Source organism: Aquarana catesbeiana, linkage group LG01, assembly GCF_042186555.1.
Source record: "Aquarana catesbeiana isolate 2022-GZ linkage group LG01, ASM4218655v1, whole genome shotgun sequence".
NCBI lineage: Eukaryota > Metazoa > Chordata > Amphibia > Anura > Ranidae > Aquarana > Aquarana catesbeiana.
In genome coordinates this window covers 640,755,658-640,781,795 of record NC_133324.1, presented here as the reverse complement: position 1 = coordinate 640,781,795, position 26,138 = coordinate 640,755,658, and the positions used below count along the sequence as shown (strand labels likewise).

At 46.9% G+C, this 26,138-nt stretch overlaps 1 protein-coding gene across 2 annotated transcripts in view; it reads right to left on the bottom strand.

Moving 5' to 3' along the window:
• Positions 1-26,138, bottom strand: part of GRID2 (glutamate ionotropic receptor delta type subunit 2) — a 1,754,345-nt gene that overhangs the window by 140,583 nt on the left and 1,587,624 nt on the right. For both annotated transcript variants that reach the window (XR_012236183.1, XM_073601045.1), the window contains exon 14: positions 12,897-13,063. Coding sequence is in view for 1 of the 2 variants with exons in the window: in XM_073601045.1 (XP_073457146.1) it covers positions 12,897-13,063 (167 nt within the window). In the remaining variant the exon portion in view is untranslated. The remainder of the gene's footprint in view (positions 1-12,896; positions 13,064-26,138) is intronic.

Genomic DNA, 26,138 nt, shown 5'->3' with positions numbered 1-26,138 from the left:
GTACTGTAATCTGTAAGATTACAGTATGCTGTATCTATACTATGTGTTTCACTTTTGAATTTACCGCCGAACTCCGTCCCCGTGCGTCGCAACGCTCGCAGGGAACGGAGCTCGGCACTGTGAATCGAGCGAGACACAGCGGCTCGCCGATCACAGCGGGGAGACATCGCAGGAACCAGGGGACAAGGTAAGTAATCTCTTCCTGGATCCTGCGATGCAAGCCCGAGTCTGGCTCGGGGATACCGCTTTTGGTATGTAAAATCCACCCCGAGCCAGACTCGGGAATACCGCCAGGGGGGTTAAAGAACCATACTAGGCCACATGCCCTCATGGGATGGGGGGTACCGTGCCATGGTGGATTTCCTGGCAAAGCACCTTGTCCCCATGTAGATAAGGACAAGAAACTCTTCCCCAAACATGCACATATCATAAAAATTATGGTTATTATTTGTTATACTTGCATTAATGTTGAAGCATCCATAAAGCGATTTTTTCATAAATAGACTTCCTTAAGTCCTTAAAGTGGAGTTCCACCCACTTTTACAACTCTTCAGCATCCCTCACTAAACTGTGCACTGTAAACGAATTGGATATTTTTTTAATTTTTTTTCTCAGCACCTACTGTATATCTGCTGTATTCATTTTTCACTTCCTCCTCCCTGGCCATGGCCTATCGCATCATCTCCTGTTTGCAATGCTATCTGGGAAGGGGTGGCAACTTCCTTTGACACTGCCGTTGCTATGGAAACCTGACCTGAAACCTATTACACTGCTTGTACTCAACTGAGCATGTGCGAAATCTGCAAGGATGAGATCCAGGAAGAAATACAGTCTGGCTTCAGATACCCACACTTAAGATGGCCACGGCCTGCTGTAAGTTTATAAAATAACAAACTACTGCCATAAACTAACAAAACAGACCTTAGTTTACAGACTAACTTTACTAGAATACTTTAAACTTGTGTATTATAGGGGTATTTTTATTTAAAAAGTATAATTTTGGCCGGAACACCACTTTAAAGTGCAAGGACCCATAGACACCAATCAGAATCAATCTTGTAATGGCCTAACTTCAGCGGAGTTTAAATAAAATAAAACTATTAAAAACAATGTGCCTAATTCTAGTTAGTCATGCATTTTTATGGAATTTACTTTTTGTTATTCGTCATTTGTATTCCAAGAAAAAAAATAGTCTGTATTTTTACAGAACACTATAGAAAATATAATCATAAGGCTTGCACAATGACTTACTCAATGTGATGTGCAAGGAACTAAGCCAGAATAATACAGAAACAATTTTGACTGCTTGCTTTTGGCAATACTCTTTGCACTTTGTGCTTCATTGTCTTGTTATAATGAATAAATTGGTTATAAGCACAAACATAATATTACCTGTTTACAAAGAAAACACTACATTTTCATATCCTCTCATATTATAAATATGAACATAAGGTTTGTCTAGCTTGTGCTAATATTCTCTCTGTATTTACAAACAATTACAATAGGGGACTGCATAAATGCACAATAAAATGTGCTAACATTTCTCAATACCAGCTGATTTAAATAATACAAAAAATACAAAGATACAATATTTGCACATATACAAGCAAATAAAATATACAAATACTTAAATGTAACCTTTATTGTCAGGATCTGGTTGCCCCTGTGAAAATAAAATGGCAGCCAGGATCTTCTAATTATAGTCTCCATTCCTGGATGTCCACTATTGAACATTTAATGCTGAATTCCTTAGATGCAATGTGGAATATATAATCTGCACAAAGACAGGTGACTGCTTTTGGGGTGCACACTACATCACGTTGCTAACTTGCACTGTTTTTCTATTAACGTATGTGTTAGTAGGTTCTGGTGTAACAGGTTTCTCGGCAGTTTGGAAGTGGTTAAAGCTGCCAACACCTGTGTGTTCATGGCTCTGCTCCCCTTGTGGAGGGCTTTAAATACAAGGGGAGGCAACCTAGCTGGGTCTTTGAGGCTTCCACATGGGAATAGACAGGAAGAATTGCTGCAATATGTAAGGCTGTGCTGAGCACGTGGTATTTCTTTTTGGGGCACCCAGTCGGGATGCGGGAAGTGGGTTACAGACTTTGCTGAAAGGACTACTTTATCTAGAGCAGAGTTTGAACTGGGCAGCCTGAGCTACGGTGAACTAGAACTCTGTATGGAGGAATCTGTGAGAGACTGTATTGCACTAATTCTATATCTGCAAGAGATTTCAATGTTTAAATGTTCTAAAAGTTTCAAAAGTGTCTGGTCTTGAAGTTATTTAACCACTTGACAACTGGGCACTTAAACCCCCTTCCTAACCAGACCAATTTTCAGCTTTTGGTGCTCTCACATTTTGAATGACAATTACTCAGTCATGCAACACTGTACCTATATGAAATTTTTGTCCTTTTTTTCATACAAATGGAGCTTTCTTTTGGTGGTATTTAATCACCGCTGGGTTCTTTATTTTTTGCGCCGTAAAAGAAAAAAGACCGAAAAATCTGTAAAAAAATACATTTTTCTTCATTTCTGTTATAATATTTTGCAAATTAGTAATTTTTCTTCATATATTTTGGCCAAAATTTATACCGCTACATATCTTTGGTAAAATTAACCCAAATCGGTGGATATTATTTGGTCTTTGTGAAAGTTATAGAGTCCAAAAGCTATGGTGCGAATATCTGAAAATGGATCACACCTGAAGTACTGACGGCCTATCTAATTTCTTGAGACCCTAACATTCCAGAAAAGTACAAATACCCCCCAAATGACCCCTTTTTGGAAAGAAGACATTCCAAGGTATTTAGAAGGATGCATGGTGAGTTTTTTGAAGTTGTAATTTTTTCCCACAATTCTTTGCAAAATCAAGGTTTTTTTTTTACTTTTTTTTTTTTCCCACAAAATTGTCATATTAGCAGGTTATTTCTCACACACCGCATATGCATACCACAAATTACACCCCAAAACACATTCTGCTATTACTCCCGAGTACGGTGATACCACATGTGTGAGACTTTTACACAGCGTGGCCACATACAGAGGCCCAACATGCAGGGGAGCACCTTCAGGCGTTCTGGAGCACCCAGGCCAATTCTGACATTTCTCTCCTACATGTAAAAATCATCATTTATTAGCTAGAAAATTACATAGAACCCCAAAACATTATATATGTTTTTTTAGCAAAGACCCTAGAGAATACAATGGCGGTCGTTGCAACTTTTTATCTCGCACGGTATTTGCGCAGCAATTTTTTTAACGCTTTTTTTGGGAAAAAAAATGTTTTGTGCTTTACAAAAACCAAAACAGTAAAGTTAGCCTAATGTTTTTGCATAATGTGAAAGATGAAGTTACGCCGAGTAAATAGATACCCAACATGTCACCTTTCAAAATTGCACGCGCTTGTGGAATGGCGCCAAACTTTGCTACTCAAAAATCCCCATAGGTGACGCTTTAAAATGTTTTACTGGTTACATGTTTTGAGTTACAGAGGAGGTCTAGGGCCAAAATTATTGCTTTCGCTCTATCGATCGCAGCGATACCTCACATGTGTGGTTTGAACACCGTTTTCATATGTGGGCGGGACTTACGTATGCGTTCGCTTCTGCATGCGAGCACACAGGGACAGGGGCACTTTAAAAAAATTTTTTTTTTCTTATTGTTCATTTTACTTTATTTATTTTAGTTTGATGCTTTTTTCCAAAAAAAAAAAATTTTGACCACTTTTATTCCTATTACAAGGAATGTGAACATCCTTGTAATAGGAATATGGCATGACAGGTCCTCTTTACAGTGAGATATGGGGTCAATAAGACCCCACATCTCACCTCTAGGCTGGGAAGCCTGAAATTAAAAAAAAAAAGATCCTGGCTTCGATCGTAGCGGTGAGTCGGTAGAAGCGCGGGAGGGGGGGACATCCCCTCTCGCCTCCTGTAAGAACGATCAAGCAGTGGAACAGCTGCTATGATCATTCTCATGGTGTAGGGAATCGCCGGCTGAAAAAGCTGATATCTGAATGATGCCTGTAGCTGCAACCATCATTCAGATATCTCCGCACAAAGTCAAGGACGTTGTATGATGGCCGGCGGGCGGGAAGTGGTTAAAACGCTTTTTTTTTTTTTTAACACAAAGTTGTCCATTTATACAATATTTCTACCACATAACATGTACACACCAAAAATGACACCCCAAAATAGATTCTCCTGCTCCTCCTGAGTACGGCGATACCACATGTGTGAGACTTCCACAGCCTGGCCACATACAGAGGGCGAGTACAGCTGAGCATGGCTCAGCATGGCAGGGTATGGCGGGGTATTGTGGAGTATGGCGGGGTATTGCGGAGTATGGTGGGGTATGGCAGGGTATTGCGGAGTATGGCAGGGTATTGCGGAGTATGGCGGGGTATTGCGGGGTATGGCGGAGTATGGCGGGGTATGGCGGAGTATGGCGGGGTATGGCGGAGTATGGCGGGGTATGGCGGAGTATGACAGGGTATGGCGGAGTATGGCGGGGTATGGCGAAGTATGGCGGAGTATGGCGGGGTATGGCGGAGTATGGCGGGGTATGGCAGAGTATGGCGGGGGCATGGCAGAGTATGGCGGGGGCATGGCAGAGTATGGCGGGGGCATTGCAGAGTATTGTGGGGGCATTGCAGAGTATTGTGGGGGCATTGCAGAGTATTGTGGGGGCATTGCAGAGTATTGCACAGCATTGCAGAGTATTGTGGGGGCATTGCAGAGTATTGCACAGCATTGCAGAGTATTGTGGGGGCATTGCAGAGTATTGCACAGCATTGCAGAGTATTGTGGGGGCATTGCAGAGTATTGCACAGCATTGCAGAGTATTGCACAGCATTGCAGAGTATTGTGGGGGCATTGCAGAGTATTGTGGGGGCATTGCAGAGTATTGTGGGGGTATTGCAGAGTATTGCACAGCATTGCAGAGTATTGTGGGGGTATTGCAGAGTATTGCACAGCATTGCATAGTAGTGAGGGATGGCTGAGCATGGATGGATGGATGGCTGGATGTCTCTGTGCAGCGCTGTGGGCACTACACATACAGCCCACAGCGCTGCAGACATCCATCCATCCCCCTCTCCGCTCACAGTGTACCGATCGGTACACAGGAGGGGAGGAGAGGAACTGGCGTCATCAGATGATGCCGGTCTGTTTACATGTGATCGCGCCGTCATTTGACGGCGCGATCACATGGTAAACGGCCGCGATCAGCGGCCATTTACCGGGATCCATGATGCGCCTGGTCCTCTGGACCCGGCGGTCACCGATGTGTTCGGGTGTGCGCCCCAGGGGGCGCGCGAGAGGGGAATTCTGGGAGGACGTCATAGTACGTCCTCCCAGAGTTATCCAACCGCCCTGCAGCCGTCATTCGGCTATGGGCCGGTTGGTAAGTGGTTAAGAAAAGAAGTGTATGCAAGGTGTAATAAAGAACAGGGCTTGAAAGAGGGGATGGAAGTTAATACAGGCATACCCCACTTTTAAGTACACAATGGGGTTTATTTACCAAAGCTTGAAAGTGCTAAATCAGGCTCACTTCTGCATAGAAACCAATGAGCTTCCAGGTTTTATGACCAAAGTTTAATTGAACAAGCTGGGGTTAGAAGCTCATTGGTTTCTATGCAGAAGGGAGCCTGATTTTGCACTTTCCAGCTTTAGTAAATAAACCCAATTGTGTACTCAGGGGCGGACTGACAACTCATGGGGCCCCCGGGCAGTAGAAGGTCATGGGGCCCCCTGTGTCTCCGCCCACATGCAAGCCACACCTACACAAAGCCCCACTTACATAAATCATGGGGCACACAGTAAGGCACATCACATGGCACACAGCAGAGCACGGGGCACATCATGGGGCACAGGGCATGGGGCACACAGTAGGGCACATCACAGGACACATAATGGGGCACCCAGCAGGGTTTATTATGCTGTACACATCAGGGCACATTATTGAGCACAGCATGGTGCATCACAGGGGGTACAGGGCACATCAGTGGGTACACAGCGGGGAACATCACAGAGCACATCAGGAGATACACAGCAGGGAGCGGGCCGCACATCACAGGGCATGTGGCAAATAGTAGGGCACACAGCAGGGCACACAGTAGGGCACATCCTTGGGAACAGGACACAGGCGGTACACATCAGGGCACACATCCCAGGGCATGGGGCACACAGTAGAGCACATTACAGGGCACACAGTAGAGCACAACAGGCTGTACACAGCAGGGCACATCACAAGGCACATCACAGGGCAAGGGGCACAGAGTAGGGCACATAAGGGGGTACACAGCAGGGCACATCACATGCTATGGGGCACGCAGTAGGGCAAATAGCAGGGCACAAACCAAAACACAGGGCACACAGTAGAGCACTGGGATCCTCCAGACTTAACACAGTGTCTCTCAGGGTAGCCATCAGGGGCGAAGGCGACACAGTGGGGGTGGAGGACACAGGAAGACACCGTGGGGGGGTGGGTGGCACAGGGGGACACTGTAGATGGGTGGGTGGCACAGGGGGACACTGTAGGTGGGTTGAGGGCACAGGGGGACACCATGGGGGGGGAATTGAAGACACAGGGGGACACTGTGGGGGGTGAAGGGCACAGGGGGTCACCGTGGGGGGTGGGTGAAGGGCACAGGGGGACACTGTGGGGAGGTGGAGGGCACAGGGGGACACTGTGGGGAGGTGGGGGGCACAGGGGGTCACTGTGGGGAGGTGGGGGACACTGTGGGGAGGTGGGGGGCACAGGGGGACACTGTGGGGAGGTGGAGGGCTCAGGGGGAAACTGTGGGGAGATGGGGGGCACAGGGGGAAACTGTGGGGAGGTGGAGGGCTCAGGGGGAAACTGTGGGGAGGTGGGGGGCACAGGGGGACACTGTGGGGAGGTGGAGGGCTCAGGGGGACACTGTGGGGAGGTGGAGGGCTCAGGGGGACACTGTGGGGAGGTGGGGGCACAGGGGGACACTGTGGGGAGGTGGAGGGCTCAGGGGGACACTGTGGGGAGGTGGGGGGCACAGGGGGACACTGTGGGGAGGTGGAGGGCTCAGGGGGAAACTGTGGGGAGGTGGGGGGCACAGGGGGACACTGTGGGGAGGTGGGGGGGCACAGGGGGACACTGTGGGGAGGTGGAGGGCTCAGGGGGGAAACTGTGGGGAGGTGGGGGGCACAGGGGGACACTGTGGGGAGGTGGAGGGCTCAGGGGGACACTGTGGGGAGGTGGAGGGCTCAGGGGGAAACTGTGGGGAGGTGGGGGGCACAGGGGGACACTGTGGGGAGGTGGGGGGGCACAGGGGGACACTGTGGGGAGGTGGAGGGCTCAGGGGGAAACTGTGGGGAGGTGGGGGCACAGGGGGACACTGTGGGGAGGTGGGGGGCACAGGGGGACACTGTGGGGAGGTGGGGGGCTCAGGGAGAAACTGTGGGGAGGTGAGGGGCACAGGGGGAAACTGTGGGGGGGTGGAGGGCTCAGGGGGAAACTGTGGGGAGGTGGAGGGCTCAGGGGGACACTGTGGGGAGGTGGAGGGCTCAGGGGAACACTGTGGAGAGGTGGAGGGCTCAGGGGGACACTGTGGGGAGGTGGGGGGGCACAGGGGGACACTGTGGGGAGGTGGGGGGGGCACAGGGGGACACTGTGGGGAAGTGGGGGGCACAGGGGGAAACTGTGGGGAGGTGGAGGGCTCAGGGGGACACTGTGGGGAGGTGGGGGGCACAGGGGGACACTGTGGGGAGGTGGGGGGGCACAGGGGGACACTGTGGGGAGGTGGGGGGGCACAGGGGAACACTGTGGAGAGGTGGAGGGCTCAGGGGGACACTGTGGGGAGGTGGGGGGGCACAGGGGGACACTGTGGGGAGGTGGGGGGCACAGGGGGAAACTGTGGGGAGGTGGAGGGCTCAGGGGGACACTGTGGGGAGGTGGGGGGCACAGGGGGACACTGTGGGGAGGTGGAGGGCTCAGGGGGACACTGTGGGGAGGTGGGGGGCACAGGGGGACATGGTGGGGAGGTGGGGGGGCACAGGGGGACACTGTGGGGAGGTGGGGGGGCTCAGGGGAACACTGTGGAGAGGTGGGGGGGCACAGGGGGACACTGTGGGGAGGTGGGGGGCACAGGGGGAAACTGTGGGGAGGTGGAGGGCTCAGGGGGACACTGTGGGGAGGTGGGGGGCACAGGGGGACACTGTGGGGAGGTGGAGGGCTCAGGGGGACACTGTGGGGAGGTGGGGGGCACAGGGGGACATGGTGGGGAGGTGGGGGGCACAGGGGGACATGGTGGGGGGCACAGGGGGACATTGTGGGGAGGTGGGGGGCACAGGGGGACACTGTGGGGAGGTGGAGGACTCAGGGGGAAACTGTGGGGAGGTGGAGGGCTCAGGGGGAAACTGTGGGGAGGTGGGGGGCTCAGGGGGAAACTGTGGGGAGGTGGGGGGCACAGGGGGACACTGTGGGGAGGTGGAGGGCTCAGGGGGAAACTGTGGGGGGCACAGGGGGACACTGTGGGGAGGTGGGGGGCACAGGGGGACACTGTGGGGAGGTGGGGGGCACAGGGGGACACTGTGGGGGGGTGGAGGGCTCAGGGGGACACTGTGGGGATGTGGGGGGCACTGTGGGGAGGTGGAGGGCTCAGGGGGAAACTGTGGGGAGGGGGGGGGCACAGGGGGACACTGTGGGGAGGTGGGGGGCACAGGGGGACACTGTGGGGGGGTGGAGGGCTCAGGGGGACACTGTGGGGAGGTGGGGGGCACAGGCGGACACTGTGGGGAGGTGGGGGGCACAGGGGGACACTGTGGGGAGGTGGGGGGCACAGGGGGACACTGTGGGGAGGTGGAGGGCTCAGGGGGAAACTGTGGGGAGGTGGGGGGCACAGGGGGACACTGTGGGGAGGTGGGGGGGCACAGGGGGACACTGTGGGGAGGTGGAGGGCTCAGGGGGAAACTGTGGGGAGGTGGGGGCACAGGGGGGGCACAGGGGGACACTGTGGGGAGGTGGGGGGCACAGGGGGACACTGTGGGGAGGTGGGGGGCACAGGGGGACACTGTGGGGGGGTGGAGGGCTCAGGGGGACACTGTGGGGAGGTGGGGGGCACAGGGGGACACTGTGGGGAGGTGGAGGGCTCAGGGGGACACTGTGGGGAGGTGGGGGGCACAGGGGGACACTGTGGGGAGGTGGGGGGCACAGGGGGACACTGTGGGGGGGTGGAGGGCTCAGGGGGACACTGTGGGGAGGTGGGGGGCACAGGGGGACACTGTGGGGAGTTGGGGGGCACAGGGGGACACTGTGGGGAGGTGGGGGGCACAGGGGGACACTGTGGGGAGGTGGAGGGCTCAGGGGGACACTGTGGGGAGGTGGAGGGCTCAGGGGGAAACTGTGGGGAGGTGGGGGGCACAGGGGGACACTGTGGGGAGGTGGGGGGGCACAGGGGGACACTGTGGGGAGTTGGAGGGCTCAGGGGGAAACTGTGGGGAGGTGGGGGCACGGGGGGGGCTCAGGGGGACACTGTGGGGAGGTGGGGGCCACAGGGGGAAACTGTGGGGAGGTGAGGGGCACAGGGGGACACTGTGGGGGGGTGGAGGGCTCAGGGGGAAACTGTGGGGAGGTGGAGGGCTCAGGGGGACACTGTGGGGAGGTGGAGGGCTCAGGGGGACACTGTGGGGAGATGGAGGGCTCAGGGGGACACTGTGGGGAGGTGGGGGGCACAGGGGGAAACTGTGGGGAGGTGGAGGGCTCAGGGGGACACTGTGGGGAGGTGGGGGGCACAGGGGGACACTGTGGGGAGGTGGGGGGCACAGGGGGACACTGTGGGGAGGTGGAGGGCTCAGGGGGACACTGTGGGGAGGTGGGGGGCACAGGGGGACACGGTGGGGGGCACAGGGGGACACTGTGGGGAGGTGGGGGGCACAGGGGGACACTGTGGGGAGGTGGAGGGCTCAGGGGGAAACTGTGGGGAGGTGGAGGGCTCAGGGGGAAACTGTGGGGAGGTGGGGGGCACAGGGGGACACTGTGGGGAGGTGAAGGGCTCAGGGGGAAACTGTGGGGAGGTGGGGGGCACAGGGGGGAGGTGGGGGGCACAGGGGGACACTGTGGGGAGGTGGGGGGCACAGGGGGACACTGTGGGGGGGTGGAGGGCTCAGGGGGACACTGTGGGGAGGTGGGGGCACAGGGGGACACTGTGGGGAGGTGGAGGGCTCAGGGGGAAACTGTGGGGAGGTGGGGGGCACAGGGGGACACTGTGGGGAGGTGGGGGGCACAGGGGGACACTGTGGGGGGGTGGAGGGCTCAGGGGGACACTGTGGGGAGGTGGGGGGTACAGGGGGCACTGTGGGGAGGTGTGGGGCACAGGGGAACACTGTGGGGAGGTGGGGGGCTCAGGGGGACACTGTGGGGAGGTGGGGGGCACAGGGGGACACTGTGGGGAGGTGGGGGGCACAGGGGGAAACTGTGGGGAGGTGGAGGGCTCAGGGGGACACTGTGGGGAGGTGGGGGGCACAGGGGGACACTGTGGGGAGGTGGGGGGCACAGGGAGACACTGTGGGGAGGTGGAGGGCTCAGGGGGACACTGTGGGGAGGTGGGGGGCACAGGGGGACACGGTGGGGGGCACAGGGGGACACTGTGGGGAGGTGGGGGGCACAGGGGGACACTGTGGGGAGGTGGGGGGCTCAGGGGGATACTGTGGGGAGGTGGGGGGCACAGGGGGACACTGTGGGGAGGTCGAGGGCTCAGGGGGAAACTGTGGGGAGGTGGGGGGCACAGGGGGACACTGTGGGGGGGTGGAGGGCTCAGGGGGACACTGTGGGGAGGTGGGGGGCACAGGGAGACACTGTGGGGAGGTGGAGGGCTCAGGGGGACACTGTGGGGAGGTGGGGGGCACAGGGGGACACTGTGGGGAGGTGGGGGGCACAGGGAGACACTGTGGGGAGGTGCAGGGCTCAGGGGGAAACTGTGGGGAGGTGGGGAGCACAGGGGGACACTGTGGGTGGGAAGCTGTGCAGCAACTTTTTAATAGCAGCATGTGGTACAAGCTGCTGCACTTTCCTTCCTAGATGCAGAGTAGCGCGGGAAGCGGCTGTATACAGACCTCTCGTGATGCGGTCCTCCTCCTCGCCGGCCCCTCCTCTTTTCTGTCCATCCGAGGTGATGACAGATACAAGCACCTGGGATGGACGGGAGGGAAGGAGGGGCCGGCGGGGGGGAGGAAGAGCGCATCACGAGAGGTCTGTATACACTACAGTCTCTTAGCAGTGAGCAGGGACCCGATCTGCCCGTCAATCACAGCTAGCTGACGGGTAGGTCGGGCCCCGAAGTGAAAGCTGCCATGGGGCCCCCTACTGGCCACGGGCCCTCGGTCAGCGTCCGAACTGCCCGATGGTCAGTCCGCCCCTGTGTGTACTTTAAAGTGGGGTATGCCTGTAAATGAATGCTACCAAGGGTTAACAAGTGGTGAAGCTACAAAGCTATGCTGCCATTGCCATGAGTAACCAGAGGAGTTTTGAATGTGATAACTGCCAAGCGGCAGGGGAAAAGTGTGATTTTAGCAAGTATGATGGATCTGTAATGGGGGAGGGGGTTTCTGAGCTTAACCGCCCTTCCTAGTTATTGCTGTCCCATACACGGGAACAATATTGTAGCACTGAGCCCCTATGGATCTAGATTGTATGTGACAAAGAAGAGGAAGAGGATCCACAAAGGTACAGAAGCTCAGAAACATGCAAAGAAAGTTTGTTCTTACTACAGTGAGAAGTGTGTCACTGGAAGTCAGGTGACGTGGAAGTTGGGCTGGAAGAGCGTGATGCCGGCTCTGTGGTATCCCTTTGCAATTGCTTCACCATGTGGAAGAAGTTTTGTAAAGTTAAGCAAGTGTGACGTTGTTGTGAAGTGAGTTGGGTACAAAGAGTTAATAGTACTAAGAGTTATGGTCGCTTCTAAGTTTGGAGCACTGTCTTAATGCAGACTTTTTATGACCACGGTGCTCATCCAGGCATTAGCGAGCACTGTTTCTAGTGTCCACAATCAGGCATGTTAAGCCCTGCCCACAACATGTCCCTATTTTACTTAATAGTAAAACATGCCAAATCATTGCTGGCCTGGTGGACATTTATTTTGGTACTAATAAGGCTAAGAACGGTGTCAAGACTCTTGAGGACTATCACTTCAACCAGTACAGCAACAACTTTCTCTTCAGGTAAATAGCAACAAAAAAATAGTACTATGCTTCTGAAGACAGCACAGTAATAGGAATTAACATTGACAAGCCCATTTTATCATGGTTAACTAAAATTACAAATGTATTATAATCACATGTAGGTGTTTCATTTATTTTGGTACTAATAAGGTTGACAGCGGTGTCAAGACTCTCGAGGTCCATCACTTTAACCAGTATAGCAACAATTTTCTCTTCAGGTGAACTGTGACAAAAAATAGTACTATTCTGCAGCACAATGGTAGGATTTGACATTGACAAGCTCCTTTTATCATGGTTAACTAGAAATTACAAATGTGTTATAACCACATGTAGGTGTTTCAGTTTGCAATCTAGGTTACGGAAGGTAGCTATAAGCCTGTCTCACAAGCATTTCAGTAAAGAACAAACTTACATAAGCAAAGGCACCACTCTGCAATGAATAAAATGTCAGACATTTTTCACACATTACCTTACCAGAGAGCAATGAGAAACTTTTAATTGGATTGGAGATTGACAATGCACAGTATTAAAACTTACCAGTATGTCATTACAATAAATGTTACATTACTGAAAAGTAACAGAGGAAGCATGAACTGGGAAGTAAGAAAACATGTCATTAGTAGATTTCTTTCTACAATAAGTAAAAATAAAATCACAACTTCCCCTTTGTAGAATGAGTGTTAGCATATTTCATATGAAACATACCTTTGTGAAAAAATGTCTCTGTAAGGGCTGCCATGTTGCAATGCTATGCCATAGCCCCTGTCTGCAATTGTATTTCCTACTGTGTAGAAGGAACAGTCCTGGTCATTTATTGCCACATGCTCCAGCACTGCAGCATCCCACACAAACGCATAGTTTCCATGTTTTACCTGTAAAAAGATTACAGAAGAGGTTAGAGAATTCTACACAGTCAAGAAACCTACATTACTTGTCCAATGAAATGTTAATAGGCATTTGCCAATTTATTCTAGTATGACCTCATTTTTGATTATGGCTACCATGTCAATTTGAGTTTTCTGAAGAGGGCAGGAGGAAATACTAAAGTTATCAAGATTTGCTTAGTATACAGAAAACATATCCAAGCCCCTGTCAGGTTTTAATTGCTCTTTTTGTTCCCGCTGAGCAGTTTAACCCTTTCTAATTATCCTGTTGACCATTGCCACGGGTATAAGATGAAAATCCAGAATGTTACAGCTTTTACATGAACAAGAAAAAAAGGGAAAAACTGCCAAGGAAGGACAACCATGCTAGTGACCATTGTCTAAAAAATGTCACCTCATTTTAGACAGCCCATACGTTATACAATATTCTTATTCAATCTCCTTTGGATTTACCTTCAGCAATGTAGTGCAATGTGTCAGAAACCATGAAACAGACAGACAGAAGTATAGTTAAATCTCACTTGTTTAATAATAATAATAAAAAAAGGTAAACAGAGTAAACGTAGTCAAAACATAGCCAGAGTTCAAGAACTTAAACGGATAGTCAGGCAAGCCAAAACGTCAGGGAGCCATAGATGAGTATAGTAGAACAGCAAGCAGGATCTGAAGCCAGAAGGAATGTCAGCCAAGCAAGTCTTTAACAGGAACACAGGAGAGCGTCTCTAGAGATGTGACCAAGGCAAAGGCAGAGATCATCTGGGCTGGACGGCTTAAGTAGGCAGGACTGATGAGCAGGATATAATCAACAGGTGAGTCTCTGTGGAGAGATAGGAGCTGGCAATTAGCCAACAGCTGAGCGGCCAGCTCAGAGAAGGAAGGGCTGTGCCCAGCCCTGACACAAGGGCCTGTCTGATTGCATAGAAATTTAAAGTGTTTAGGTTTGACCTCATATATAGTTTTGATAATTCCAAAGGACAATTGTATAATGAGCTTTAGACAGATTTTCTTTTCTACTCATTGTCACCTCAATATGGACACAGACAAAAAAGACAGAGGTCTTAACTATTCTCTTCTTTATCAAAAACTGGTTTTAGAAATACTGTAACACTTCAGCACTTTTGTCAGTAAGATTAAAATCCAACTGGAGAACTAAAATGTTATACTGTATATGTACATTAGTTGGAGGACACAATTCCTTATAAATCAGCACCTAGGCATGTGATCTACTGACCACAATGAGATAAAACAGAATGGGGGACATTTATCAAGCCAATTAGTGTCACAATTAGTCATAATTCAGGGTGCTTCTCTTTCAGCAAAGTCTCTATGACCAGTTTCAGACCTGTGTATATATATTCCTGGGCAGCCAGTTTGCAAAGTTCTGGTACCAATTAGTTTACTGACAATGAGGGAAAAAGTTAAAGGCATAACATGTGTACATGACATGTAAAGATTATAATATAATCTAACAGATAAGCCCTCTTGAGGATCTACTAATCAATATACTGTAGATATAAAATCACAGTCAGATACCACATAGACAGTCAGCATAAACTCAACACAGGAGTCAGTATCAATCATTAGATCAAGGAAGGGTTTAACACTTATAATATGAATGCAGTTTATTGTATGATTTTGTCTTTTGAATCTAAATATGTCTGCCTATAAGGTGTTCCTCTGATTTCACCACCAGAGTGAGATGAAATAGTAAAAGTCAACAAAAAGCTTGATTTTCATAAAAAATATAAGGAAGTTAAAAAGGGATTACGTAGAGATAAAGGTAAGAAAAAGGAGACGTAAAGAAGAAGAAGGGGGGGGGACCACAGACACCACTTATAAAATTCTGAAAAAAGAATATGAATGTAAGCATTCTCCCAGACCATTAAAGCTCAACCAGCACAAGGTTAGTTGTGAGGGAGGAAAGTAATCCAGCCAAGGTTGCCATATAGAAATTTGTCATGCTTTTCATCTAGAATAACAGTTAACTTTTCTTTAACAAATGTGCCTGGGATTCTAGATTTGACCTCCTCAACACTAAGAGATGGAGACTTCCATGTGTGAACAATGGTTTGCTTGGTAACTATAAAAATATGAGTAATGAGAATGCGGCTCCACCAAGATTTGTAATTTATTGGTCTGTGGAGAAGGGCTTCTCATGGGTCCTTGCAGAAATTAATTTGTAGTACTGAGTTTATCTTCGGGTATACTCTTATCCATGAATGGCATACTTTAGGGCAAATACACCATGTAGCATATCACCTTTATCTCTGCATCCCCTAAAGCAAGAGGCTGAACAATTCGGAATACAGTTTTTTTTTTGCTGGAGTAAGATGCTTGCTAGAAAGTATTTTGTAGGAATTCTCCAATGCTTGTACCTTTTGGAAACTTTGGAAACAACTTGCAAGATTTCAGTCCAGTTTTCAGGAGGTAGAGATTTATTGAGATCACATTCAGAGAGGGTGCAATACAGTGGGGCATCGTTTGCAAAGTTCTAAAACAGATTTATTACTGACGATGGGACAAATTTTCACTATAAACAGATGCATAATTAGGAAATGTTCAAGGTCAGGTTTTGTTCATATGCAGTGTGACTTTAGAGCAGCCAAAGGTGGAATTTACGACTCAAGTTCTACCCTTGTACATGATGCATCTCAGTGCTTTGGTTTAGCCCTCCCTTGCTGTGGAACAGACTTACTAAATATCCTCCAATATGTAGTAACTATTCAGCTCAACACAAAAACACATTTCATACACATTTACACTTGAATTTTTATTTACGTATTTAACATTCTTCTTTTACATTTTATAAATTAAAAGTCAGAACACATTTATGATTTGATTTTAGGGCTGGTTTACACTATGAATTCACATGCAGTTCTGTATGGTGCGATTTCAGCTCATACATTTTGAATGGGCTGAATTGCACCGTACTGCACCAAAAGTAGTGCATGCACTACTTTTGGAACATCACTGCAACCGGATATCATAATACTTCTGTACTATGTGATCTGATGCGGACAAACGCACTGCTTTTGTGACCTGAGTTTGGGGTGTCATAACTTAATATTGACAATTGCTACAGATCACAACTGCAGTGCGTTTTGAATTCACCGGATTACATGGTACAGAAATAACATGGCATGCAGCACAGTGCAAGAATTGCACATGGAACTCGTGTTCTGGTGTGAACTGGCCCTTTAGGATCACAGATAATGGATTCCTGTGACAATGGATGTCCTCTCTAATAGCAGTATTATATATGTATATGTTCTAATTGTGTTTATATTTTCAGGACATGTTTTTTTAACATAACAATGGACTTATTTATCTTTTATTCTAAAAAAATAAATGACACTTTATTTCTTTCTAATACGGTATTTCTATAGTATGGCTGGGACATTGGACTCAATCCAGTCCTATGGGGTGGAACCTTGGGGTGGATCTAAAGTATAACTAAAGGCAAAACATATTTCTGAACAGCTGTTTTTGTTGGTTTACTTGCCCTAGTTAGGGAGACACTCTGCCATTTATCCTGATCTCCAATGTCACCTGGGACTGAAAGCGAGGGTAAATCCAAAATTCTGAGTTGCCGCCAGAACAAAAAAAGAGGAGAAATTTTCCAATTGGCACACTTTTCCAAGTGACAACTGTCTAAAAGGGGATTTCTCTCATATTGGAAAGAAATCCTTTCACTTTATATTGGGTCTACAGGATAGAAAGTGAAGGGAAATCTCCCATATGAAAGACAGGTGGCAAAAAACAAAACAAAACTGAAAATGATTTTAATCCTCCCCTAGTATATCCAAAAGGAAAAAAAAAGTTTGGAGGTCTAAAATGTTTGGCTTTTTAGATTATAGTTTCCTTTAAAGGATAGATTTGCAGTTTTGCAGAGCTTTTTGGAATCGCAGACAAAATCAATGCGATTCTGCCTGTGATCGCAGATCCCCAAGTGTGAACGGGGCCTCAAGCTGTCAGGCTTAATCGACAGTAAATTGTTAAACAGTTATTAAATAGAAGGATTTCTACCTTTCCAAGACACCTCTACCGGTACATCCTCTCTCCCATATGCCGCTCTATGATCCATTAATTCTCAATTACGAAACCTGTTGCTCCACGACTCCTGGCGCACATTAAACACTAACGGCAGAGACTTTACCTTTTTTTCAGCCCCACACAATAGGTACTCCAGGATTGATTACCTATTTATCTCGCAGAACGACCTGCCCTTCCTTAAGAATACGTCCATCGACCCCATGTTCCTATCAGATCACCACCCCATTTCCATGAATTACTCATTCCCAGAGGTACACAATCACCCAGAGTCCTGGAGATTAGATCCCTCTCTGCTCATAGACCTCTCTATTGCAGAAGAGGTTAAGCTCCGCATTAAACAATACTTCACAGAAAACAAACCTACTGACACCTCCCCAGTCATTACCTGGGAAGCCCACAAATGTGTAATATGGGGCATCCTTATTGCAGCAGCCACCAAACAAAATGGGAGAAAAAGAAACATATCCTGGAACTTACCACCCAAATTCAAAAGTTGGAGTGTGCACCTAAACGCACATAAGCTGCAGACACCCTACACACTCAAGATCGAACTTCTGGAAATTCTTGGCAAACAACTTAAATGCAAATGATCCTATCTCAAAAAGTTTACTATGAATACAGTAATAAAGCCGGAAAATTATTAGCTAGAGCCCTACAAGCTAAGAGAGCTGCCTCCACGATACACTCCTTGACAGATGCATCGGGACATAAAATCATCCCCTGACATAGCCAAGCAATTTGTCCACTATTACTCACAACTATATAACGTACCCCCAATGGACCCATCAAAAGACACTACATCAAGGAAACAGTTAATTACTGATTTCTTAACACAATATAGTCCCACCGCAATATCAAACACCCTGGCTCAAGATCTAGATGGCCCTCTGACAGGAAAAGAAGCAGAACTAGCACTGAAACAAATTAAACCAGGCAAAAGCCCAGGCCCGGACGGACTGACAGTGGAATATTATAAGACCTATGCAGAACTTCTCACCCCCTGCTTTATCTCAGCTTTTAACTCTTTTGCATCACCGTCAGAGCCCCCATGGGACTTACTGAAAGCCCACATATCGGTAATTCCGAAACCAGGGAAAGACCCCTCCCTGGTCCCCAACTATAGACCAATTTAAAATGTAAGCCAACCGACTTCTCCATTTGCTCCCCCAGCTGGTATGTCTTGACCAAGTGGGTTTTATTCCAGGTAGGGAAGCAAGGGACAACACACTCAAGGCCATTAACATTCACTGCTGGCTCACATCCAATCACCCCCAGGGGTTTCTTCTTTCCCTCGATGCAGAAAAGGCATTCGATAGAGTGGCTTGAGACTACTGTACATGACAGAAGCATTAAAGTCCATTGGTCTTCCATACCGAATGCTAAACTTTATACTCACACTCTACTCTAAGTCCACGTAAATGGCCACTTATCAGATGTCCTCTCAATTTTGATTGGACTCGTGCCCCCTATCCCCACTGATCTTTGTCCTTACCCTTGATCCACTACTAAGATGCATTTGAGCTAACCCAGATATCAAGGGAATTGACATAGGCCAACACACCTACAAACTAGCCTCTTTTGCAGACAACATCCTGCTTTTCCTTACTGAACCGCTTACGACAATCCCAAACTTATAGACTTCAACACCTTTAAAGCTCTGACCAACCAACAAATCAATTTTACAAAATCCAACGCCTTTAACGTCACTTTACCATTAGACACCTTCCAGCAATGCCAATCAAATTTCCCGTTTAAGTGGAATAAACATGCAATAACGTATTTAGGAATCCAGCTACCAGCTTCCCTCACAGACCTTTACTCCGCTAACTACATACTGCTATTATGCAACATTATAGAAGATCTGAAGTCATGGTCCACGGGACTTCTCTCTTGGTTTGGCAGAGCCACTATCATTAAAATGAACATTCTACCCTGAATTCTATACCTACTACAAACTGTCCCGATAAAACTTCCAACCACATTCTTCTCAACATATCAGAAAGCATGTACAGATTTCATTTGGAGCACATCACGTCCGAGATTAAGCTATTCCAGACTTACCATCCCTAAACTCAAAGGAGGTATAGGTCTCCCAGACCTATGAAAATACCACCAAGCCTGCCATTTGCCCAGAATTATAGACGGGAACATTCACTCCAAGGTAAAAGCTTGGGTTCAGCTGGAACATTGCATGTCCTCTATCCCATTGTTTCAAACCCCATGGATAGTCCCAAAACACAGCCCTCTGAATTGCAAAAATCACCCCTCATTCACCCTACGTTATTTTCTTCCGTGAAACTTGCCGCAAACATAAAATATCCTTGCTACTAGGCCCCATGATACCATTATGCCACAACCCAGACTTTTCACCAGGAACCTCCACATCCTTTCTAACAGAATCATGGCCACACCACACTGTTCGAGCAGAACATTTCTTCGAAAAAGGCCACCTCATCCCCCCAATCCAAACTAGCTACACTGATGACAAATGGCACATTTCCTTTTTGGACATATGCATAAATCATACACTTTCTTTACAAACCTAACCCCAGCGACTGGTCGAGACAACTCACCCCCTTCGAATGGTTATGCTTGAAAACAGAACCCCAATGTCACTTAATCTCCTATACAGTATCACACAAAAGTGAGTACACCCCTCACATTTTTGTAAATATTTTATTCTATCTTTTCATGTGACAACACTGAAGAAATAACACTTTGCTACAATGTAAAGTAGTGAGTGTACAGCTTGTATAACAGTGTAAATTTGCTGTCCCCTCAAAATAACTCAACACACAGCCATTAATGTCTAAACCACTGGCAACAAAAGTGAGTACACCCCTAAGTGAAAATATCCAAATTGGGCCAAAAGTGTCAATATTTTGTGCGGCAGCCATTTTTTTCCAGCACTGCCTTAACCCTCTTGGGCATGGAGTTCACCAGAGCTTCACAGGTTGCCACTGGAGTCCTCTTCCACTCCTCCATTATTATATCACGGAGTTGGTGGATGTTAGAGACCTTGCGCTCCCCACTTTCCATTTGAGGATGCCCCACAGATGCTCAATAGGGTTTAGGTCTGGAGACATGCTTGGCCAGTCCATCACCTTTACCCTCAGCTTCTTTAGCAAGGCAGTGGTCGTCTTGGAGGTGTGTTTGGAGTCGTTATCATGTTGGAATACTGCCCTGCGGCCTAGTCTCCGAAGGGAGGAGATAATTCTCTGCTTCAATATGTCACAGTACATGTTGGCATTCATGGTTCCCTCAATGAACTAAAGCTTCCCAGTGCCGGCAGCACTCATGCAGCCCCAGACCATGACACTCCCACCACCATGCTTGACTGTAGGCAAGACACACTTGTCTTTGTACTCTTCACCTGGTTGCCGCCACACACGCTTGACACCATATAAACCGAATAAGTTTATCTTATCTTATCTAGCTTGACCACAGGACGTGGTTCCAGTAATCAATGTCCTTAGTCTGCTTCTCTTCAGCAAACTGTTTGTGGGCTTTCTTGTGCATCATCTTTAGAAGAGAGTTCTTTGCCATGAGGTGCCATGTTGAACTTCCAGTGACCAATATGAGAGAGTGAGAGTGATAACACCAAATTTAACACACCTGCTCCCCATTCACACCTGAGACCTTGCAACACTAATGAGTCACATAAAATCGGGGAAGGAAAATGGCTAATTGGGCCCAATTTGGACATTTTCACTTAGGGGGTGTACTCACTTTTATTGCCAGTGATTTATACATTAATGGCTGTGTGTTGAGTTATTTTGTGAGGACAGCAAATTTACACTGTTATACAAGCTGTACACTCACTACTTTACATTGTAACAAAGTGTCATTTCTTCAGTGTTGTCACATGAAAAGATAGAATAAAATATTTACAAAAATGTGAGGGGTGTACTCACTTTTGTGAGATACTGTACATATGCTTTGCTATTCACAGATCAAAATCCCAAATCTAACTGGGCCAGCCGTAAGTGGGAACTAGAACTCTCAATCGATCTATCAGACCAAGCCTGGGAAAATATATATACATGTATACATAAAGGAACAGTTAATGTGTATACACAAGAGAATGCATTCAAAATATTCTCAAGATGGTATAGAACCCCCCTTAGGTTACACAAAATCTATCCTTTACTTTCCTCAAACTGTTGGAGATGTGAGGAGGAGATGGGATCCCTTTTACATATTTGGTGGACATGTCCTAAATTACAACCTTTCTGCAAAGAGGTTCACCAACTGACTAACCAGATAACCACTTACACGCTCGAATATTCACCAGCGCAATTCTTACTACACCACTCCTCGACCCCGAATACAGCTTACCCTGGCTCACATGGATATGGTAAATGGGGTGAAGATGTGTATCCCAGCTAAATGGCACTCCCCAGAACCGCCGTCTGTAACATACTGGTTTAGACACAAAAAAACGCGGAAATGGTACATAAAGCAAAAGACACCCCCTCCAAATTTAGCAAACATTGGTCTTGCTGGTTACACTTTATCACGATGAATACAAACAAGCTCTGACCTGAAAGGGCCTCGGGTGCTGTGGCGGGGTGGCGAACCAGATAATGCTCCGGGTTTCCCCCCTCCATCATTCTCTCCAGCATTATACCAGAAAACAATTCAATACCCTTTAATCACCCTCCCTGATAAATTGCACCCCTATCCCCCCATCACTCTCCTAATCCTAACTCTTTATCCCAACATCTCAGATCCCCACACCAGAATATAGATGCATAGCCTTAGTAAATAGATAGATAGAAAGGTATATTATATTTTTTTTGTTTTAACTTTTTTTTTTATTTCTTCAGTTTCTTCCTGGTTTCTGGCCTAGGCAAGAAGGAGGTTATACAGTCAGGTCCATAAATATTGGGACATCAACACAATTCTAATCTTTTTGGCTCTAGACACCACCACAATGGATTTGAAATGAAACAAACAAGATGTGCTTTAACTGCAGACTTTCAGCTTTAATTTGAGGGTATTTACATCCAAATCAGGTGAATGGTGTAGGAATTACAACAGTTTGTATATGTACCTCCCCCTTTTTAAGGGACCAAAAGTAATGGGACAGATTAACAATCATCCATCAAACTTTCACTTTTTAATACTTGGTTACAAATCCTTTGCAGTCAATTACAGCCTGAAGTCTGGAACGCATAGACATCACCAGACGCTGGGTTTCATCCCTGGTGATGCTCTGCCAGGCCTCTACTGCAACTGTCTTCAGTTCCTGCTTGTTCTTGGGGCATTTTCCCTTCAGTTTTGTCTTCAGCAAGTGAAATGCATGTTCAAATCGGATTCAGGTCAGGTGATTGACTTGGCCATTGCATAACATTCCACTTCTTTTCCTTAACCTCCCTGGCGGTATTCCCGAGTGTGGCTCGGGGTTAAAATTCAGGACCATTAGCGGTAACCCCGAGCCACACTCGGGATTGCATCGCAGGATCCTGGTGCCTCCTTACTTACCTTGTCCCCGGGATCCTGCGATGTCCCCCGCAGTGTCCGCGGGCTGTGTCCTGTTCCGAAGCCTCTCTGTGCCAGGCTCCGTTCCCTGCGAGCGTCGCGACGCACGGGGGCGGAGCCTGGCGACAAATTCAAAAAGATGTAAAAAAGCATAACACATACAGTACTGTAATCTTACAGATTACAGTACTGTATGAAATCATTTCACATCCCATTTGTCCCCAGTGCTCTGGCCCATGCCCTGCATGCAGTTTTATATTGCATATACTGTTCTTTCTGCCTGGAAACTGGAGATTGTCCATAGCAACCAAGAAGTGTCCCTTTACGTCAAAAATGGCTTTAGACCAGCTAGAAAACAGCGATAGTAAATTAGAACACTTGCAGAATTGAGCGATAGTGAATCGTGTGGAAATTTATTTTATTACTATTTATTTTTATTTTTTTTAATTATTATTTTTTTTTATTATATTATAATTTATGTTTTTGTGTTTCAAACTTTATCATACCCGGGATATCTACTAGACTCTTGTTTGGACAGATTTAAGTGTGTTATTGTTAAGAATTACAGGCCTACAATATAAAACGCCAAATTTCCATGCAAAATAATTGTACCGCTTTCAGCACCTAAAATCAGAAAGAATCATACCGCCAGGGAGGTTAAAAAACTCTCTGGTGCTTTCGCAGTATGCTTCGGGTCATTGTCCATCTGCACTGTGAAGCGCCGTCCAATGAGTTCTGAAGCATTTTCCTGAATATGAGCAGATAATATTGCCCAAAACACTTCAGATTTCATCCTGCTGCTTTTGTCAGCAATCACATCATCAATAAATACAAGAGAACCAGTTCCATTGGCAGCCATACATGCCCACACCATGACACTACTACCACCATGCTTCACTGATGAGGTGGTATGCTTTGGATCATGAGCAGTTCCTTTCCTTCTCCATACTCTTCTCTTCCCATCACTCTGGTACAAGTTTATCTTGGTCTCATCTGTCCATAGGATGTTGTTCCAGAACTGTAAAGGCTTTTTTAGATGTTGATTGGCAAATTCTAATCTGGTCTTCCTGTTTTTGAGGCTCACCAATGGTTTACATCTTGTGGTGAACCCTCTGTATTCACTCTGATGAAGTCTTCTCTTGATTGTTGACTTTGACACACAAACACCTACCTCCTGGAGAGTGTTCTTGATCTGGCCAACTGTTGTGAAGGGCGCTTTCTTCACCAGGGAAAGAATTCTTCGGTCATCCACCACAGTTGTTTTTCATGGTCTTCCGGGTCTTTTGGTGTTGCTGAGCTCACCGGCGCATTCTTTCCAAACATTCGATTTGGCCACACCTAATGTTTTTGCTATCTCTCTAATGGGTTTATTTTGTTTTTTCAGCCTAATGATGGCTTGCTTCACTGATAGTGACAGCTCTTTGGATCTCATATTTAGAGTTGACAGCAACAGATTCCAAATGCAAATAGCACACTTGAAATGAACTCTGGACCTTTTATCTGCTCTTTGTAAATGGGATAATGAGGGAATAACACACACCTGGCCATGGAACAGCTGAGCAGCCAATTGTTCCATTACTTTTGGTCCCTTAAAAAGTGCACATATACAAACTGTTGTAATTCCTACACCGTTCACCTGATTTGGATGTAAATACCCTCAAATTAAAGCTGAAAGTCTGCAGTTAAAGCACATCTTGTTTGTTTCATTTCAAATCCATTTTGGTGGTGTATCAAGCCAAAGAGATTAGAATTGTGTTGATGTCCCAATATTTATGTACCTGACTGTACATCCCAGGAATCCTCTCAGCTAAACATATACTGGTGCCTGAATGCCTGAGCTAAGGGCAGATATATTCCAGACAGTAAAGGCTTAAATAAATCATCTGGCGAGTAGGAGAACAGGAGAGCTATACACTAAAAGGAATAATAAAATATATAAGTATACAGATGTCTTTAATAGCTCCTGAAGAAGTGGGGAATCCGCAAAACATGTTGAGAGGTTGATCTGTAATGTTCATATGGTGACTAGAGACACCTATTATTCTCAGTGGGACCCCAATAGAGGTGGTATGACCACTCAGAATGAGATCAATATGCAATACTCAGTGTTTTTAATGTATGTTGAATGTATGTAATAAACTTTATTGATTTTAAACAATATTGTTGTAATGTCTTATGACGGTACCAGGAAAATCCTGTTTGCTCCACTCCCTCCTTTTTCTAGATTTCAATACATATTTGGGATGTTGGTACCTAAATCTTCTCTGTACAGATATACCTGAGCAGTTAATACATATATTCACACCTGTTACAATCCATGCTACTTTGATAACCACTTCTAAATGGCAAGTGCTTATTCCTAGTTTATCAGATGAGGACTGGGAGGAAGTGTGCTCCTCCCATTTGTATGTATCCCCAGCAGTTAACAACAATTTGATTCAACTGTAAATGATACACCAGTCCTATTTGACTCCAATTAGGTTATTTACCATGCAGGTATGTCTTCCTCAAATTGTACAAGGTGTGATGCCCCCAGAACAGACTTTGCTCACGTCATCTGGCAATGTCCGGTAATAACCAGATACTGGCAAACGGTCCTAGAGGTCCTATCCTCGGTTTTGTCTATACCGGTGCCCTTAACACCAGAGGTTTGTCTTCTAGGTATTCTGGATGACGAACTTTGGCCCCACTATACAAGAGAACTGCTGAGAGAAACACTCTTTATGACAAGAATTGCACTCAGGTGGATCCAGCCCAACCATCCCTCAGTGCAAAGTTGGATACAATCTGTTAAACTCCTGCCCTATGAGAAAATATTAAAATGAGCACAGAGGTTGCCCAAAAAAGTACAACAAAGTTTGGGATGTTTGGAGTTCTTCCGCTCTGACTGTATAAAATATTAATATATATATTATTATATATGTTATGGTGTTGCTGTTATTTGAACTATAAAATCACCAATGCATTCATTATTATTGCCATACACTATGTATGCCTCTATTGTCTTTACGTACCGAAATACCTGACCTAGTTAAGACTGGCTTGATCTCCATGGTTGGGAGATATACACTTCTTACTGTGTTTTTTATTTTTATTGCATTCTCATTGTAATTGATGCTGCACAACATTTGATATGTATAATGTATTTGCACATTTTGCAATAAAAAGAGTTTAAAAACAAAAATTAGTTACATAATCTAAAAAAAAAAACAACAAACAAAACGCCTCATTTACATCTAACTACAAAAAGTACAGGCTAATTCCGTGAAAAGGTCAGACCTTTACTTGTCACTTCAAGTGCATTATCCTGGAACACATAACGCTAGAAATCGGCATAATCAATTTTAGAGTAAATGCTTCAACCTCTATTATTAAGGAAATTTACATAGAGTAGGTAAAACTAAACAGAAACTCAGTGTGATGCATCAAAGCAGTAAACATTGAAGACCTCCATCCTTGCCAGTTACATTGTAAAGTAAAACATAACGTTTTACATGACTTTGCATTTGTCACACGTCTTTGCTTT